General features: G+C 42.3%; 1 protein-coding gene across 3 annotated transcripts in view; it reads left to right on the top strand.

Moving 5' to 3' along the window:
- The window catches only part of LOC133448910 (semaphorin-3F-like), an 80,377-nt gene extending 67,216 nt beyond the window's left edge, over nucleotides 1–13,161 (top strand). For 2 of the 3 annotated variants that reach the window (XM_061727889.1, XM_061727887.1), the window contains 7 exons: nucleotides 184–406; nucleotides 1,545–1,633; nucleotides 2,983–3,024; nucleotides 3,573–3,731; nucleotides 6,037–6,127; nucleotides 6,355–6,488; nucleotides 9,646–13,161. In XM_061727889.1, the coding sequence (XP_061583873.1) occupies nucleotides 184–406; nucleotides 1,545–1,633; nucleotides 2,983–3,024; nucleotides 3,573–3,731; nucleotides 6,037–6,127; nucleotides 6,355–6,488; nucleotides 9,646–10,101 (1,194 nt within the window). In that variant the 3' untranslated portion in view covers nucleotides 10,102–13,161. Of the gene's footprint in view, nucleotides 1–183; nucleotides 407–1,544; nucleotides 1,634–2,982; nucleotides 3,025–3,572; nucleotides 3,733–6,036; nucleotides 6,128–6,354; nucleotides 6,489–9,645 lie in introns of all 3 variants that reach the window. The other variant, XM_061727888.1, reaches the window with a different exon arrangement.
- The last annotated feature ends 7,122 nt before the right edge of the window (nucleotides 13,162–20,283 follow it).

Genomic DNA, 20,283 nt, shown 5'->3' with positions numbered 1-20,283 from the left:
TAATTTTCTGAGACAGTCAGAAAGCTAACATAGCACATAGCTCCTACTTCACAGAGACCAGAGCCTAAACAGAAACCACCTGAACAAGACTGAGACATCAGCATGAATAAACTCCAAATATTACTCTTAGATTTAGGCTGGATTTTGGTGCGCATGTTCAGAATGTTGATGTTTCCTCCTCAGTGCCCTGGAGGCACATTCACCCCCAACATGAAGTCCACCAAGGATTATCCAGATGAAGTGATTAACTTCATGAGGAATCACCCTGCCATGCACCACGCCGTGTACCCGGTGCACAAGCGCCCCCTGGTGGTTCGGACCAACGTGGACTACGAGTTCACCACCGTTGCCGTGGACCAGGTGACAGCTGCAGACGGCAACTATGAGGTGCTCTTCTTAGGAACTGGTGAGAACATGTTTTTTTTTAAAACTTTTGAGTGGGTTTTTGTGGGGTATTTGATAGAGATGATGGATGCAGCCTTTTTTTTTTTTAATTTTACATTTGAAATCACATCAGCTTTGTTATGTTTGAGTGACTGAAGTAAGTTCTTGAAGTGGGTCTGAACTCGTGAACCCTTTGATCAGAGTCATCCTGCTGAGTGACGGTGTCAGTGGTGAGCTAAATAATGGAGGACAGAATCCCCCCTGTGGAAATAAATCCCATGTAAGTGGAAGACTTGTCTCCAGTGCAATCATTTATCATTAGGAGAAAAGCATTCTTCCCCTTTGTGCTCCAGTGGAAATTTAACCAATCAAAGGTTTTTGTACCTCGCTCTTGCTTGCATGAAGTAAACAACAGGAGATTTCTACCTGCAGGGCAGGGGTGGATCAGCAGCAGGGGGGAAGAGAGGAGAAAGAGAAGAGGAGGAAGGAGGGTTATAGTTAGCATATCCATCACCTTAATCTCACCCAGTGGTGTAAGAGAGATTATCTGTTTGCCTGCATGCCTTCAGCATTTAATGAGGCCCCCATGTGACAGCAACCACCGCACAGTATGCTGCACTCACATGATGTATATGACGCTCCTTAACTGGCTCCTTTGTTCATCGGTGCTTCACGGGGAGGATGCTAATGGGCTTGTGCAGGATGGCAGCGTCTGCTGAGGAATGCGTGTCCTTTCATCTGCTGTCAGAGGCAGCTATTCAGCCATGCACCGGGGCTCAATTCAGAAGAGATAATAAATCTGAGCCGGCCCGCCCGCCCCGCTCACAGGAATTTCTGAACAGAGAACGCACATCGCAGAGATGGAGGCCGGAGAATGTCCTGTGGCATCCAAACGAATAGGTCAAGGCGAGAGGATGGCGGGAAGGTTTTATCACGAGAGACGGCTGTGGGATACAGAGTGGAACCTTGCGTCTTTGAGTAAAGGTTAAACTGGAATGAGCTGCAGGAAACGGCGATGGAGGCTACGGCTACAGCCTGTTGATATGAGGATTATCCCCGTCGGAGGCCACAGTCAAACAGGAATCAGAGGGGGTGTTGACGGGTGGAGCAGCGTGAGGCTGCAGGTGTGGAGCTGACAGGTGTGCGTTGTGGTTCCACAGACAGGGGGACGGTGCAGAAAGTCATCGTGCTGCCCAAAGATGACCTGCAGACGGAGGAGCTGGTCCTGGAGGAGGTCGAGGTTTTCAAGGTTGGCTTTTATTTTCTTCCCATCAGTCACACACACTAGAGATGGGCGGTATGGACTAAAAAATGTATCACGATAATTTCTGGCATTTATCCCGATAACGATAAAAATTATGATAAAAAAAATACCAATTCAACTCCACCTTTGTAACTATAAATCTATCACCACATTCAGTCTTTGGAGCCAAATCACTGCTCTAAAATATACTAAATGCTACTAAACGTCATCAATGGGAATTTTTCTTTCTTTCTTTCTTTCTTTCTTTCTTTCTTTCTTTCTTTCTTTCTTTCTTTCTTTCTTTCTTTCTTTCTTTCTTTCTTTCTTTCTTTCTTTCTTTCTTTCTTTCTTTCTTTCTTTCTTTCTTTCTTTCTTTCTTTCTTTCTTTCTTTCTTTCTTTCTTTCTTTCTTTCTTTCAGGCTCATTTCCTTCCTTCCTTCCTTCTCCCCTTTCCTTCCTTCCTTCTCCCCTTTCCTTCCTTCCTTCTCCCCTTTCCTTCCTTCCTTCCTTCCTTCCTCCCTTCCTTCCTTCCTTCCTTCCTTCTTTCCTTGCTTCCTTCCTTCCTCCCTTCTTTCTTTTTTCCCTTCCTTTCTTCTTTCCTCCTGCTCTCACCTTCCTTCTTCCCTTCCTCTTTTCTCCCTTCCTTCCTTCCTTCCTTCCTTCCTTCCTTCCTTCCTTCCTTCCTTCCTTCCTTCCTTCCTTCCTTCCTTCCTTCCTTCCTTCCCTCCTTCCTTCCTTCCTTCCTTCCTTCCTTCTTTCCTTCCTTCCTTCCTTCCTTCTTTTTTCCCTTCCTTCCTTCTTCCCTTCCTCTTCATCCCTTCCTTCCTTCCTTCCTCCTTCCTTCCTTCCTTCCTTCCTTCTTTCCTTCCTTCCTTCCTTCTTTTTTCCCTTCCTTCCTTCTTCCCTTCCTCTTCATCCCTTCCTTCCTTCCTTCCTCCTTCCTTCCTTCCTTCCTTCCTTCTTTCCTCCTGCTCTCTCCTTCCTTCTTCCCTTCCTCTTCATCCCTTCCTTCCTTCCTTCCTTCCTTCCTTCCTTCCTTCCTTCCTTCCTTCCTTCCTCCTTCCTTCTTTCCTTCCTTCCTCCTTCCTTCCTTCCTTCCTTCCTTCCTTCCTTCCTTCCTTCCTTCCTTCCTTCCTTCTTTCCTTCCTTCCTTCCTTCCTTCTTTCCTTCCTTCCTTCACGTACGCTGTGCATGGATTTAACGCAGAACCATAAATCAGCTTTACACAAAAACGTCATCAACGGGAATTTATCATTTTTACCGCGAGATGACAAATTCTGCCATCGTATCTATTTCACGCTTGTGTTCAGTGAAGCCAGAATGGCGTCTTTCTAATGATTATTTCCTCCATCAAGGTTCCCACTCCTGTAACAACAATGAAGATCTCATCCAAAAGGGTAAGCCTGTCTGCACCACACATTTTCTTAACCTTTGCCCACACCAGCAGGAACAAATCTCCCTCCGAACATTTCGTATTTAAGCACTCTAGAAAGGTCACAATCTGCATGTGGATAGCTGGGTTTCCCTTTTGCTCCCTTTCTCGTAAATTTATTGCAAAACCATAACGGACGATGGAGACGGATGAATGGAGGAGACACGATTTCAGCCTGATTAAAATACTTGGCCTCGTCCGCGCGTTATGACATCAGTCTGCGTGACGCCAGTGTGTATTAGCCGCTGCCTGTCAAGCCCATGAACTTCAAACAGCTGATTATAAAATGATGATGGTTGATGATTGCTGCTGTTTCTGTGCAGGAGTTTTAACAATTTTACATCCAAATCTGACTCATTAAGCCAAGCCAGCTTTATTGATAAAAGGGACTTATAAATAATTTAGAAAACACTTGAAACAAGCCGGGCGTTTTTCTCTCCCATAGTTCAGTTTCTGGTTGAAGGGGTTGAAACGCAGCTCTAACTCCGTCTCTCTCCTCCTGTCTGTCAACAGCAACAGCTGTACGTGTCCTCTAAGGTGGGGCTGACCCAGCTGGCGCTGCACCGCTGCGACATGTACGGAGAGGCCTGCGCCGACTGCTGTCTGGCCAGAGACCCGTACTGCGCCTGGGACGGCAAGTCCTGCTCCCGGTACTCGTCCTCGCAGAAGAGGTGAGCACCGACAGCTGTAGCAGAAACTCCACCAACATCAGAACCGGCTGACTCATTCTTAAACCTCTGATTGGCTAAACGGCTGCTTTTAAGAATGGCTGAGATGTTCCTTGTGGTAAAGTTTCCATGCTTACATCCACCCTGTTCCCAACCCCCATGGTGCCTTGAGTTAATATGGCCTCAGTTTCCTGTTATTTAAACTCCTGAAGACAAATCTTGTGGGAAGATCACCTGTTACGCCTCAAGTGAGATTGTTTTGATCTGTCTTCTGTCAAAGGCTGGGAGGATGACCCCATTAAATGTCCTCAGGGGACGTGCACTAGCAGTGTCCTTCAACCCTGGTGCTCAGCAAGCAGTGTCCAGCATAGTTGAGATTAGTGATGCACCGATTGTTCGGTAAACTGAATTGTTCGGCCGAAAATGGCAAAAAAACACTTTTGGTGTTCGGTGGAATAAGTGGGAAAAAAAAACAATTAATAACGGCGTTGTAATATAAGGAAATAGACTGGCCGCTCCCGTAACGGTTGCGCACCACAAACATAAATCGTTGGCCAACCAAAAAGTAACCACATAAGAATTTTACCTAACATTCACCAGGAGGTGGAACCAAAACAACATAATGCTGGGAAATTAAAAAATGTTCAGTTTTTTATGTTCAATAAATATCTTATAATTTTGTAAAAGATTTTTTTTCTTTGAAAAGCATGCCTAAATCAAATTTATTTGATTTATGCAATGGTGAAAAAATTGGCAAAATAAATGAAAAACTGCGAAGTATTGTTCGGTATTCGGCCAAGTGTTTATTATTATTTTCGGTTTCGGCCACAAATTTTCATTTCGGTGCATCACTAGTTGAGATGTTGCTCTGCTCTGACACACACAGCCCAGTTCCGTTGACCATTAACAGACTCGGACCTTTGTGACAAGATGATCCTGCTCCGGTGATTTGAGTCAGATGTGTTGGAGCAGAGCAACATCTAAAACATGCTACACAGTGTTTCCTGAGGACCACGGCCGGAGAACGCTGTGCTATCACATTCAGAAACACCAGTTATCAGCTTTGAAATGTTGTGAGGCTAACTGGCTGCCATTACTGGGCACACATTTGAAATCATCCCAGATATTCACGTTCTGCCGGCACCTCTGTCAGTTCCTTTAAGGACACGAGGCCTCTTTTCCTGTATTTTGCTACAGCCCAAACACAAATGCAGCGTTTTTGGTCAAGTTAAGGTCTCTTAACCACACTCACTGATTGGCGACGTGCAATCTAACTGTACTGCTGGCTGCATGAACAATTCCTTATATTATTCTGGACGTATGAACAACACATCCTTATCGAGGCCACATGAACAGAGCAACGGGTACCAGGGCTCCTCGAAAATGTCTTAGGAAGAAACACCTTACCAATATTGGCTGAAAGCTAAAAAGCTTTGCTTCACTAAAGACGAATAGCAATCAAAATAACAAATACTGTTGATCAAGCACTGAGAAAAGGGCTGGATCCCGCAGCTCATATGTCATTCACCGTAGTGAGTCAGGTGGATAATCTCACCGTGTAATAACAGTAGGAGAAAACAGGCGGTTGGTTATTTTATCTTCATGTGTTTTGTTTCTCTTTTACGACGGAGTATTAGGGCCAAACTAAGAAAAAAAAAAGGAAATTACGAAAATAAAGTCATAATAAAATGAGAATAAAGTCGTTAAATTACGAGAATAAAGTCATAATGTTGCGAGAATAAAGTCGTAATATTACGAGAATAAAGTAGTAATATTTTGAGAATAAAGTAGTAATATTTTGAGAATAAAGTCGTAATATTACGAGAATAAAGTAGTAATATTTTGAGAATAAAGTTGTAATATTACGAGAATAAAGACGTAATATTAAATATATTATAAATATATAAATATAACTTCACAAGATGCTCAATATTCAACATTTTAACACACTCTTCCTGTTAAAGTTCTCATAAATTAACACTTTACTCTTGTAATATTACCACTTTATTCTTGTAATATTGCGACTTTATTCTCATAAATTACGACTTTATTCTCGTAATGTTACGACTTTATTCTCGTAATATTACGACTTTATTCTCATAATATTACGACTTTATTCTATTACGACTTTATTCTCGTAATTTTACAACTTTATTCTCATAATATTATTACTTTATTCTCGTAATTTCCAAAAAAAATTTTGTCTAAGTTTGGCCCTACTACTCCGTCGTACTCTTTGGCTTCATGTGTTATTGAATAGCTCTGAATGGCTTGCAGTTGCTTTATGACTTTTTTCTCTCCTTATTTGGCAACACTGGTCTGACCCGTTTAGACGTAGCCGGAGGCAGGACGTCAAGTACGGGAACCCCATCCGCCAGTGCAGAGGCTTCAACTCTAACGGTAACTGTTTGTGCACTAATGACCTGACCAAGTTGACGTGGGTCATTGTTTTATGCTGCAGACGGCCGTAATGTTGGATTCTGGCAGCTTTACCGTAATCTGTAAAAGCCGTGTTGCATGAAAAGAAAGGACTTTCTTGAGCCACAAATTATATTTTGATTGTGAAGAGTTTGTGGTAATGAGTGTTTGGTTTTCCCCATGTAAATGTGTGTGTCCCTGCCCTGCAGCCAATAAGAACACCCTGGAGATGGTGCAGTACGGGGTGGAGGGCAGCAGCACCTTCCTGGAGTGTCAGGCCCGCTCCCCACACGCCGTCATTAAGTGGCATCTGCAGAGGGACAACAGTGACCGCCGGAAAGAGGTGAGCCGCTCGGAGACGCCGTGGTCAAAGTCTAGATGACACGCACCTTTTCTTCCATCTCCCCCCCTTTTTTACTTGCCTTCTGTCGTTGAGAGAGAGGGAGAGAGGGGGAGATTTATATGCAAAGTGACACATATGAAAAATAACTGTGTAATTTGTTCTTGATTATCTGTTTGCATGATTAAGTGGATCGGGCTGTGATTAGATGATGCCTGAATGCTCTCGCAGACTGTCCTCAAGCACGAGGGAAGGGCACATGAAGGGGGGTTGTGAAAAAGCCCAGTGCTCTGATATACAACCCTGAGGCACTAGTTAAAGTTTTATTATGAGCCTGTTTAAATCCGCTGCCTCTCTTTTATTGACTATTCTGTTGGATGGACAGTATTCCCACAGGGAGAGCCGACTTTGCTTCTGGATTCTGAGCCAAAAAAAAAAAAAGAAGCTGTCATCACCTAATCATATCTCTGTGTCTGGAAGCACAGAAACTCTGTGAAGCTTATCTCTCACCATCTTTCGCTGAAGCATGCACCATTTCAATATCAGCAAAACCAAATATGTAGGATTATATTTCTAATGTTCCTTTATAGATCCAACATTTCAAACCTCCTTCATGCCTGACAGTTTTTGCAGAGCAGTGGACTGAGAGGAGCTGATTGGAACTGATTTACAACATCATGCTAACTTAGAACAATTACAATAACATGCACCGAAGTCTGTAAGTAATGAGACCTTGAGAAGATCAGGTCTGCCTCAGAAGTCCAAATTAGCCAAAAGAAGAAATTCTCTCTCCTACAGTAGACACTCGAGGTCACTTTTACGTTTATCTGAGCCTCCTCTTCCTAACCAACTTCCAGGCTTTAAAGGGCCCATTTTTACCTATTATATGTTTTGTTGTTTTGTTTTGTCGACTAGATTAGGTTCCCCCCTTGGAATAACACAATTTCTCTTATATTGTCGCAGAAACTTCTCCCTTACTGTGTTTGAAACACTTGGACGTGTGCGTCAGAAGAAGAGACTCTCTGCTTTGATTGGTCAGCTTACTGATCGGGATCAAAACCACATCCCGAGTTCATCTTTAATATTTTGGATGCCAACATAAGGGAGATGTGAACTGTAGTCAGCTCATCCCGATTTCTTTCATAGATTCTGTATCGGATCCTGTAAGGGAAACCCGTCCTAAATAAGTCTAAGAAGGATGGAAGTGTGTCTTGTGAAGTATTCTATGGTTTTCCTACCTTATCTAGCATTATGTTGATGGATGGCATGTCGGTAGCCACCAGGTGGGTGAGAGAGTTGGCTATGTCCCCGCCCCTCCTGAAAAGTCATCTGTAGTCTCATGCATCTTCAGATCCGTTGTCAGTGGTTCATCCTGTCGCCTCTTGAAGTGAAGTTTGGATTGTACAACGTTTTGTACAGCGACATCATTTATCACATCCAGAATACTTGCATACAAGAGAAGTCCTGCTTTTTTTGGGACTCGTATGTGCTTTGTGGTGAATTGTGGCCGTTTCTCTGAGGACTTGTGATTCCTCTATTATCCTGTCTTTGATCCGTTTGTGATTGGTTGATGTGACTCATACGTGAGGACAATGGTGACACCTAGAAGACACGATGACTCGTGTCCCACATTTTGGCCCTCCGGGCTGCCGGATGCTGCTTCTTTTAGTCCTCCCTATCCTCGACTTCATTCCTGGTTGAAGACTCTTGGCATGTGCTTTAATGGTGTCTTTAATTTTGATGAATAGATTTAATGTGCTGTCCGATCAAGTTCTTTTTATCTGGAGCTAATTGCGTCCTTGATAAAGACCTGGAGAGCGTGATGCATGCTTTGATAACATCTCACCTTGACTCCTGCACTCATCCATCGTCTTTTTAACCATGAGGGAGTGGGACCACGTCACACCGGTGTCGGTTCCCTCCTTGATTTTATTTTAAACTGTTATGATTGACTTCTAAAGCTGGGAACGGGTTGGCAGCATCATACTCATCTCCATCCAGAGCATTAGGATGACTTTTAGAGGGGACCAGCTTTAGGTTAAAAACGATGGGGGGGTTAAACTTTTGGGCTCTCTGTATCTTAGTCACAAAAGAGATGAGATCTGCACTCACTTTTAGATGTTTTAAATCGTTATTCAAGAATCATCTTTTGTTGTTTTGTAGAAAGTCCATCCTTTTAGTCATTGCTGCCTAGTTTGATTGAATTCAGATTTCACATTCAAATTCCACTCTTTGAGCTTTTTTAAAACACGTTTGAATTGAATTGTTTCCTCAGTTTTTACCTCTCAGAACGAGGGAACATAAATACAAGCCAGGACTCAGGAAGAGTGAATCATTGTGAAATCGGATGATAAAACTGAACTCCTTGTTGCACTTTAATTCATTTCATTTTCATTTTATTCTTTATTTCATTAAAAAAAAAAACAATTCAATACAAATACATATACAAATGTTCATAAATTGTGAATGAAAAGGGAGCAGAAAGAAGAAGAATCTTATCTAATCTTCCCAGAAATAAATTCACAAATGACATAAATTACAAATTAAAAACACAACAACTAAGTAAATAAAAAAACTAAAATAAAATAAAATTACCGCCATCTATGGGTATGTCAAACTTAACTAACATATTTCATTACTTAACATACAGGCTTTAATTGTTCTTTTGAATGTAATGTTTGATTTGGATTCTTTGTTTTCTTTATTCAGATTGTTCCATAAACTGATTCCTTTCACAGAAACACAACTTTCCATCAATTTAGTCCTGCATCTTGGTTTTCTAAAAATCTCTGTTCCTTTTAAGTTATACTTGCTTTCTCTTTTTTCAAATCTTTTCTGAATGTTGTTTGGTAAAGTTTTTTTATGAGCTTTAAACATAATTTGCAGAATACTATAGTCTACTAATTCATGAAATTTCAACAATTTTAACTGAAGGAATCATGGATTTGTTGGATCTCTATATCGTTTTCTACTGATTATTCTTATGGCTCTTTTTTTGCAGAATGAAAATTGATTGATTGATTGATTAATCATCAATTCTGTTGCAGACATAAAACAGTTTTTCATTAATGAGACACTTTGTGAAGTATAGTGATGAACATGCAGATATGACCCTTGTTTCGCGACCTGCGTAATCTGAGCTGCATTTCTGTCCTCACAGCTGCGCTCGGACGGTCGGATCCTGAAGGCGGAGCAGGGCCTGCTCCTGCGGTCGCTCCAACCCTCCGACTCCGGCATGTACCAGTGCACGGCCACCGAGAAGAACTTCAAGCACACGCTGGTGAAGCTGCAGCTGGTGGTGCTGTCCAGCCGGGCCGTCAACGGCGCGCTGGTGGACGGCGGCGGGGGAGGGCTCATGGCGTCGTCCGTCCACGTGGCCAGCACCCAGTGGACCCCCAGTTCAGGCCAGTACAAGGACCTGCTGACCATCCTGAGCCAACCAGAGATGAGCCTGATTAATCAGTACTGCCAGGACTACTGGCAGTTCGGAGACCACATGCTGGGCACCATCAAGGCCAAAGACCTGAAGGAGCTCAAGGAGCAGAAGAAACCTCGCAACCGCCGGCATCACAGCGACAGCGAGGGGGAAGAGAAGCAGCAGGGAGTGCAGACATGAGGAGACTGACTTTGTGGTTGAAACGGCTTCAATACAACCTCCCCCCACACCTCCTCCCCAACCCTCTTGAAAACTGGGAAAGACTCAATGAGAGTAGCGACATGAAAGAAATGATCCACAAAGCAGGAAGAAAAGCAAACTGAGAGCAAGAGGCTGACAAACAAAACCCCACATACATCCCGTCATACAGTAAGATATATGATACACAGTATTTATTGTAGGTTGTATATAATATCATTCTGTGGATTTCTTTGTACTTATAGAGAAAACATGCTCTTTGTGTATAGGTACCTTTGGGGCAAATATTGTTATTGTTAATTTTATTGTTGCTGTTACTGTCATTGCAAAAGTCATTTGTCAGCATCGTGTAAAGTTGACAACTGTTGGGAATGTGTTACCAGGCGTGATGTGCGATGGCAAAGCTACGAGAAGTCCTCCGTGACAGGGGAACAAGTTGCTGATGGGAGGTGATGGGATCTTGTTATTTTTTTTTTATTTGAACACCTTTCGGGCGTGTTTGTAATGCAACCCCCTTGTGACTGCATGCAGAGAGAGACTCCACACTGCAGTAGGATCAGTGAATTACGGTCCTGGTTTTTGAGGGAAACGCTCTTTTCCCTGTGGGAATCCTTTTTTTTTGTGTCGATGTTAAAGCAGCACAGTGGAATGTTTCCTGTTTTTAGCACTTTGAGTCCCCCTGTAGGCGGCGGAGGTTAACGACGCTTTTACAAACACTGACGGCGTTGCCCGATGCTGGTCCTCCAGGGCCGGATCTTCCACTGACTTCTTATTTTTTAGTGAAAAAAATCAATATTTTGAGTTAGTTTCTGCATAAAAATGCGTTTTGATTACATTTCTAGCGAGAAATATACATTTTACTTTCATAATATTCACTCAGTGAATGTACATAATCACTCGTTTGCCCGTTGTTGCGAAGTCTTTTTCAAGTTACACCAACGCAGAGCCTACGGCGTAGGTTACGCGGCGACGCGCGCCGTACGCCGCTGCGTCGATTTAACGTGGAACCATAAATCAGCTCCCAGATCTTCCACTGACTTGAGCTGATGAGGATCCGTTCATTTACATCATTTATTGATGTGCGTTGAAGCAGGGAAACATCTGAACCACGCAGGGCAGCGGCCCCTCGAGGACCAGCACCGGGTTAACCCTGATCTAAGACCCACTTTTGTTTGGTCTCTCTGACGTCCTCAGTTTTTCCATTCCATAATTACTCTCTTCAGTCATTTACATCCAGGATGTCCAGTGTAGCTCTGTGAGCTCCATTGTTGTTGATGTGTAACGTAATGCGATAAACCGGGGCGGCTGGTTGGTTTTTGCTGACAGCAGAGACGGAAGACCGCTGCAGCGAGACGCCACAGACAGCAGATCTCCTTCAAACGAAACGGAAACTGATATTTAAAAATTCACTAAAGTCCTATGTGCTGCTTTAAATGGTCTGGATTTTAAATGATGCTAGCCATGGCTCAGACTCTGTTAAGGATCAAAGGAATTTACATTTTTTCGTGAAAATAAATACGTTTTCTCAATTGTACTTTGTTTTTAGTAATCTACAGCTCCGGACAACAAGCTTGAGTTAGACAGCATCCATCCTGACAATTTCGGATGAATGAAACAAACTAGTGTTAGATTGGTTCCTGTGAAATCTGCTAAAAGACAAAAAAAATCAAACATCACTTTAACTGAAACAGGTGCAGCTGAGTTCAGGTATTTGCACACATGGCCATTATTCATTTCTTTTTAGAGATGTTGGCAGGGGCCAAACTCAACATGCAACAAGCACATTTGCAAAATAAAAGGTGACTTCTGTAAAAAGCAAAACCGGTTTATAATGAAAGACCTTCATTGATCAGGTAGCAGTTGTTAACAAGCCCACAAGACACCTTTTTAATTTCCTCGTGGATATTCATGTGTGTGTGTGGGGGGGAGGGGCATCTGTACAACAGAGCATTGTGACAATATTGTGACACAAAACCAAAATGTTGAGTATCGGGAAGCTGGCTTTCATTGTGTGCATGAATTTGTGTTTGTACTGTTATTGTAATGAGATGTGTGGTAGCATTTTGTTTGTTTCTTTTTTCTTTGTTTTAAATTTCTGTGGGTTTACATTATAATCTGACAGACTCTTTACACAAAACAGGGAGAACAATGCTTTTAAAAAAAAATGTATTTCACATGTCTCCAATATGGCATTTCTATTCAATGACACAAATATCAATTTTATCAAAGTATGAAGTGAAATGAACCTGCTCATGTGTTTGGATTGGACATGATGTGGAAAGTAGTCAGATGAAGAGATGGTTGTGATAAAAACCAATGACTCTGTTGGGATGTTCATACTTTAAGAAGTCCATGCTAGGAAAACTTTACTCCAGCTGCAAGAAGTAAAGCAAAGTCAAGTCAGTCCAGGGTTCCTGTAAACAAACCACTTGGAAAAAAGTTCAGCATCGATGTAAAGTTGACATACAAGGGTGTCAAAAGCACCTTTCCAGACTGGTCTCCAGGCTGGTTTCCAGGCTGGTTTCCAGGCTGAATAAAACCTCCTGGGACTGTTTTCAAGGTGCATTGTTGGTATCTGCACCACCATACAGGAACACTTGGGTCTCTCATCAAAATAAGACCACTAGAGTCTTAAAATAAAAAAGGAAAGAAAGTTTGTGAAATGTATTTTTTTTACATGTGTTTTTAGTTTCCAAGTGTTCTTTACTTTGTGTTTTTTTGCATTATCAGATTTTACGAAAAAAGAATCAGACAAAATGCACAGATGTAATGTTATTGTAATGACTTGTGTAAATGATCTTATCTTCCAGTTGCATTGTTGTTGCTGACTAATAAATTAAAGCTCTATATTTTATAAGAATGGAATGCTCCCCCACTTCATTGTGAATCGCTTGATGCTGGATGTTTTCCATGTTCTACCCAGAAACCTCTGGATCTTTGGAATAAAGTTGTACCTGTTAACTTCATATGTATGCACATTTGTGAAAAATAAACGCCCTGCATTTTAGTGTGCAATGATACAGCTGCAGTGGATGTGCAATAAAAACAAACAAGGAGATTTGTCCTCTGTTTGGATAAGAATATCGGTGTTTCTGGACTTACAGGTCTGCAGGTTCCCTGTTTAAATCAAGTTAGACGCTTAGGTTTGACCAGAAATTCCAATTGGTTTTTATTGGCCAATATAAAATATAACATCTGTTCTCTTTTACTACAGGGCTTGTTTTAGTGGTGGCCTAGCTTCACTGCTACTGCACACATCCCTTTCTTTTCTTTTTCCGCACCGCCCCAGGATCACTATCTGTGTAACGGCAATGACCTCCCAGGCCCGAGAGAGTTTGCAGATCTTCAAGATTTATCAAAACGATTTGTTTGAGAGAGTCTACCTTCTTGTTCTTAGTGACTATCAAGTCAAAACTAACATAACAAACCTCTGTCACTTAGTTTGGTACTAACATCTGAAAATATGTTGTTCAGTGGGTTTTGGCTCTGTTTCATCACAGAGCCAGGGGCCTCATTTATAAGAGAGTGCGTAGGATTCATACTAAAAGTGCACGTGCGCCCAAAAGCCGAAAATGGCGGGCACACAAAAAAAAAAAATCCGGATTTATAAAACCGTGTGCACGCACATCTGCACGCAAAATTCGGTTTATTGCCGCGTTCCATTTATCCTCGGAAGTGGGGATTTCCCAGTTCCCAGTTGGATTTTTCAACTGGAACGCCCCTCGAAGTGGGATTTCCCACTGGGAAAGTGGGAGAGTCTTCACCACCCCCGAGTTCACATTCCAAGATGGCTGCCCCGGTTGTAAACAGTAGAAGAGAGCTCTGTAAAAATTCGTAGCACTTCATTCTAGTTTTGGTCACACTAAATCAGTCGTATACAAGTATTGTTCGGCATATATATGCTACTATAGTGTAATTTACATTTTTCATGTGGTACATGCGAACTACAAACTTGTTTTCCTACTTTGTAACTGGAACGCTGATAACTCGGATGTGACGTCAATACCAGTTCCGAGTTCCGACTTCCGAGGTAAATGGAACGCAGCATACCGGTAGTCCAGCTGGAAGGTTGCGCACGTGAATTCACCTCATACCGGGTCAACGGTACCACATTTTACACTCAAAAATCATGGCAGGGAAGACCAGAAAGCGGAATTTCACGGAGACTGAGATAAAGATGCTTGTGGGTGAGGTGAAGGCCAGGAAAGCGACATTATTTGGTGGTTACAGTAGCGGCATCACCAATAGACATAAAGCAAGTGAGTGGCAGCACGTGGCTGCTGCTGTAAACGCCGTGAGTGGGACAGACAGATCTGTGGCGGAGATAAAGAAAAAGTGGTCGGACTTGAAGGTGGAGGCCAAGAGGAGAGTGGCCCGGCACCGTCAGAGCGGGTCTACGACGGGTGGGGGCCAGTGCACACCCGAGCCCACACCCAGGCCCACACCGCTGGACACCAAAATAGCCTCCATCATTGGGACGGCCAGCGTGTGTGCTGTAGTGTCGGAGAGGGAAGGAGACACTGATTTGGCGGAGACCACAGAGGAGAGCGGTAAGTAGTTTTATCTGTTTATTATACATCTTAACAACTTGGAAAAGGGCACATTGGACTTTTTGTTCTGTCCTCAGTCATTCTCCAGTTGGAAGCGGTGGACGACGAGGAGGTTCCGGGCACGGCGTGTTCTGGCCCCGCGGCTGCAGGCCTGGCTGTCCCCAGCAGCAGCACCAGCAGCACCAGCAACACCAGAGCGCGCAGCCGCAGAGCGGATGGCGCAGCTGGAAGTGGCCGCGTCCTGACTGAGACTGTGCAGCAAACACAGAGGGACATAATCAGCGCTCTTAACGACGTGAAGAATGAGCTGCAACAAATTCGTGATGTGATGAGCACCATGTGTGACGTAATGTCCGACATTGCCGGCTCAATTAAAACACATGTGCAGTAATGTAACTATACTTGTCTTCTTACAAACGCCGCATGACGCGTTCATGGAGCCTTGCTCCCTGTTGGTATTCCTCATGTCGGGGTGTTGTTGGCTGTGTGTCGGGGTCTTCATGCTGTGGGGGAGGTGGGGAGTGGAATGGCATTCCTCAGTGCCACGTTGTGCAGGACATCACACGCCCTGATGATCTTACACACCTTTATACCAATACGGCTGGCATTATCAGTGACGGCTAAAGACAGAATTTAGATATTACAGCCAGGACTGTCTCAGAAAATTAGAATATGGTGATTTTCTGTAATGCAATTACAAAAACAAAAATGTCATACATTCTGGATTCATGACAATCAACTGAAATATTGCAAGCCTTTTATTATTTTAATATTGCTGATTATGGTTTACAGTTTAAGAAAACTCAAATATCCTATCTAAAAAAAATTTGAATATTCTGGGAATCTTAATCTTAAACTGTAAACCATAATCAGCAATATTAAAATAATAAAAGGCTTGCAATATTTCAGTTGATTTGTAATGAATCCAGAATGTATGACATTTTTGTTTTTTTAATTGCATTACAGAAAATAAAGAACTTTATCACAATATTCTAATTTTCTGAGACAGTCCTGTATATACACATACACGGGCTGATGAGACACGGGCGCAAATACTCAGATACGCAGATGCACTAGGGGGAAGTCAAAACAGAACTAAACTGAAGGGAACTTGACAGAAACAGCCTAACATCCACGGAGGGCACCAGCCAGCAGGGCCGCCACACGCCCCATGTGCCCCCATCTGCCCCATGAAGGGCACAACACATGCTACCCTGCCCAGGAAGCACAAAGCAGAAAAGAGGAACCGGGCCCACGGGTAGGAGCCCAGAGCCGACCCCAATTCCCATGGTTGGAGCCGGGGGTCCCCCCCAGGAAGCCAGGTATCAGGTCAGTAAGAGTAAGAGTCACCCAAGCACGCCCAGTGCCCACCACAACAGCACAACCGCCCTCAGACCACCAGCACCACCTGGTCCCAGGGACGACCTATCAGGAGCCAAGACAGTAACCGTAGCAGGTGAGAGAAGGGGTAGTGGAGAGAAAAGGAGAAAGGAAATGATCAAGCAGACCCAGACCTAGAGACCATGGTGCCACCACTATGCAATATGTTTGCACCAAAAGGAAAGAGGACAGGGGTTTTGAGGTATTATGCCCATAACTTCTTATGGAGGTACTTCAAAGTATGTAAACCCCATTGGTACCTCTGGATGGATGGATGTGTAGAAGATATTTGATCCATTTTTATGACTCCTTTCCATGTAATATTTTAACATCACAATAAAATGTCAGCAGTTTCCTACTCGTTTAATGTTAGCATCAGATCGTCACCAAACATCATGAGACACGATGCTGAAACAGCCAGAAGAGTGGGACGTTGTTTAATGCTGATGCTGCTGTCATTTAAAATTTCACTACTCCAGTCATTTGCCACTTACAGGAAGGGGTCATGGACTTCCTCTGTGTGCAGTATTTCACCTTCAAAACCCCCTTATTCAGCACTGTTTCTGTATTTCCTTTCCATCATGACGCACATGTGGTGCATGATGTAAATTTATGAAAGAAAATACTGGCTCTGAGCATTAAAGCTGGCGGGATCATTTCAGTCTATCAGAGCCTTTGCATCTCATAAAATCATAGATGGCAGTGTTGAACCCTAAACACTGATCAGCCCAGGAGTGAGTCCTGCTCTCCCGTAACAATCTAGGTCAGAAGCAAAAGTGACATAGAGGAACAAGGTAGGTAGTAGGAAGAAGGAAGAGAAGCCACTGGAGCAGTGGCGGCTGGCCAATAGAGGGCGTTAGGTTGCCACCCTACCGCTACCACCACTCCTGGAAAAACTAGTCCATGCATTCATCTTTAGGAGCTTGATTATTGTAACAGCATCTTTACAGTCCACCGCAAAAGTTAGTTAACCTGCAGCTCATTCAGAACTCTGCTGCTCCAGTTCTCACTAAGACAAAAAAAGTTGTGCATTTATGTGTGCAACATATTTTTCAGTGTGCATGGGTAAGGGGCCCCAGGAATTTCTTACTTGGAGTCTGAAAAGACCCCAGTAACGCCACTGGACCCATGAGCTCATGGTATTCTGTAAAATAAACGTCTCAGTTGAATTTTGATCAGATCAGGTTCCTCTTTCTACTCTTTTAACACACGGTCAGGCATCCTTTATAGATAGGATTAGATAAGACAAGACTTTATTGATCCCACAAGGAGTAAATCTGTTACCATAGCTCAAAAACAAAATCAGAATAGTAAGCAAAATAAGATAATAGAATAATATAAGATAAAAGATAAAATACAATGTTATATACAATATTAGCTGGTATTTGTGTAGAAGCATACACAGAACGCATTATGGATGGAGGGTTGTGGAGATATGCAAAGAAATAATATTATAAACAGGACATACTTTTATGTACACATATACACACATACATATACCTATATTCATGTATAAATATATATACATACATAAATGTCTACACGTATTGATGACAATGGAGGTAAAGTGACGAAGTGACTGATGCCTTACACACTGATACAAATATTGTGCTTGATCTACTTAAAAAAAAAAGTCAACTTTTCACATGAGATTATTATGTAGATCAAGAAAGACTAGTCTTTGTATAAACTACTTAATTTTATGTATGTAAATAATACATTTTTCAAGTACAGTCAACTTAATTGTGTTAAGTTTACTTTATTTATCAAAATGAAGGTGGCTTTACTTGCAAAAATTAAGTTGACTTTACATGCAAATGAATTTGGTACATACAAAAAATTAAGTAGTTTATACAGACTAGTCTTTCTTGATCTACAAAAAAATTGCCTTAATTTTTTTTAAAGTAGATCAAGCAAGATATTTTTTATTGTGGTGTTCTACATAAACAAATAAAACATGTTTCATCTAAACGTTGGACAATCTGCCCAATAGATTAAAATTGTTAAAGGAAAAGTAAATACAACTAGATCATTGCTTGTTGTTTGTGTGTAAATGAAATGATTGCCTGGGATTACATAAATACTACTTGTTAAGGAAAAAATGCACAATGTCTTGACACTAGATTCCTGTAAAGCAACAAACTTCCTTTTTAATTGTTAATATCACAGATTTTAATATGTTATATTTACATGCGCTTAGATTTATTTTTTTCAGTGCAGAGTCTATCTGCTGCCGGGATGAAAGGCCTGTGAAAGCACTCCTTCCTGCAGCGGGGAAGTTTCAGTCTCTGACTGAAGGAGCTCCTCACCTGGTTGTCCATGATGGATTTCAGCTTCACTAACATCCTCCTCTCGCCCACCACAGACTCCAAAGGACATCCCAGCACAGAGCTAGGCCTCCGCACCAGTTTGTCAACCTTGCTCCTGTTCCTGTTGGCAGGGCCGGACTGGGACTGGGACTTTTGTCCCAGTCCGGCCAGGAGTTACAGTATACACTCACTCAGGCCACCCCTACTCATACACTGCACACATATGCTCACACTTGAGCAGCTGCTGCACACAACCATGAATGCAATGCACATACATATGGGAAAGTAATCACCCGAAGCTCATTATTCTGTATCAAATTTAAATTTAAACAAGCAAGTGATTTTCTCTCCCCCACTCATCAAAAGGTTCAATGCAAGTCATAACAGGACTCGACAACATAACTATTATTTTTCTGTAAATTATTTCAATGCCAGATTACTATAATAAATAGCTGCTGATATTTAGCTGCTACTGATACCAAAAGTAAATCAAAATAAACAATCTGTTGGGTTTTTGGTCTATAAAATGTTGATCACTGTTTTACCCAAAACCAAAGAAGACATCCTCAAAAGCATTATTTTGTACAAACCAACAGTCCACAATCCCAAGATATACAATTTACTATCATAAACTAAAGAAACCAGAAAATATATGTATTTAAGAAGCTGCAATCAGATTATTTTGACTTTTTATACATAGAAATAAAAGACTTAAAACTATCAGTCGATTATCAAAAATATTTGCGATTAATTCAACAGCACCACGTGGCCAGCCTGCTCAGCTCACTCCTGTAGTTTGTCTCATCGTGGTTGTTGATGGGACCCACCACAGTTCAATAATCAGCAAACTTTATGAATAGGTAGGACCTGAATGATGTGTGCAGTTGCAGGTCAGCATAGTGAAGAGGAGGGGACTCAGCACTCATCCGTTGGGGGCCACTGTGTTCCGATTGATGGTGCCCGTGGCCTCCCCGTCAGTTAGTCCACCAGTAGCTGCACAGGAAGGTGTTGAGCACCAGCTGGTCCGGTTTGTGGATTAGCTGCTGTCCACCTGTCTATAGATTTCTGTTGGATATCTGCCGACGTCCTGACCTGCAGTCCCACCCTCTGACTGCCTCAGTGTCTGCTGTCTACATCCGTTTAGTCATCTTCTTAGTACACCAACTAAGCATTGTGTCTGCGTATCTCCTTTCTCTGTCATTCATTCTCTCCGTCTGTTTTCTCTTTTCCTGCTCTGCCCAGTCTGGCCTCCGGCAGGAGGGTCCCCCCTTATGATACAGGTCCTGCTTAAGGTTTCTTCCCTCCTAAAGGGGAGTTTTTCCTTGCCATTGTTTGGCTTAAGATTTTTCTCCCACTAGGGAAGTTTTCACCTGCCATTGTTTATGTAATAATTGCTCGGAGGTTCATGTTCTTGGTTTCTGGAAAGCACCTCGAGACAACTTCTGTTTTAATAGATGCTATATGTATGAAATTTAATTGAACTACAGCCATTCATTAGAAAATACAATTCAGACCATTTGCTTATAGTAGTTATAATTGAATAAAAAAGGTTTAAAAATCACTTTGTGAAACATCAAATTATTTTCATGATCAAAAGGCCTCCTGATACCGATAATACTAAAAATCATTGTAGTTCGGTATCAGCCAGGGTTCCCTTTGCCATCTCCAATTAATTTAAAATGTTGCAGCAAGAGTTATTACTGGTACAAAAAAGTTTGATCACATCTTCTCTGTAGATCTTGTTGGATTTAACATTGATTTCAAAATCCCACTTAAGTCTAAGATTTGTTTGTGTGTGAACCCTCCAGACCACCGAACTCCACAGATGTTGTCCCAACTATCCCCAGATCACAAAGGGAACATTCCTTTTTTGAAGGGTCTTTGGTGTCATTTGATGGCCCCTCTCTCTTTCTAAAATGTTTAAC

This window comes from Cololabis saira, chromosome 8, assembly GCF_033807715.1.
Source record: "Cololabis saira isolate AMF1-May2022 chromosome 8, fColSai1.1, whole genome shotgun sequence".
NCBI lineage: Eukaryota > Metazoa > Chordata > Actinopteri > Beloniformes > Belonidae > Cololabis > Cololabis saira.
The sequence above is the reverse complement of the archived record's forward strand: the minus strand, read 5'-3'. Positions and strand labels throughout refer to the sequence as shown.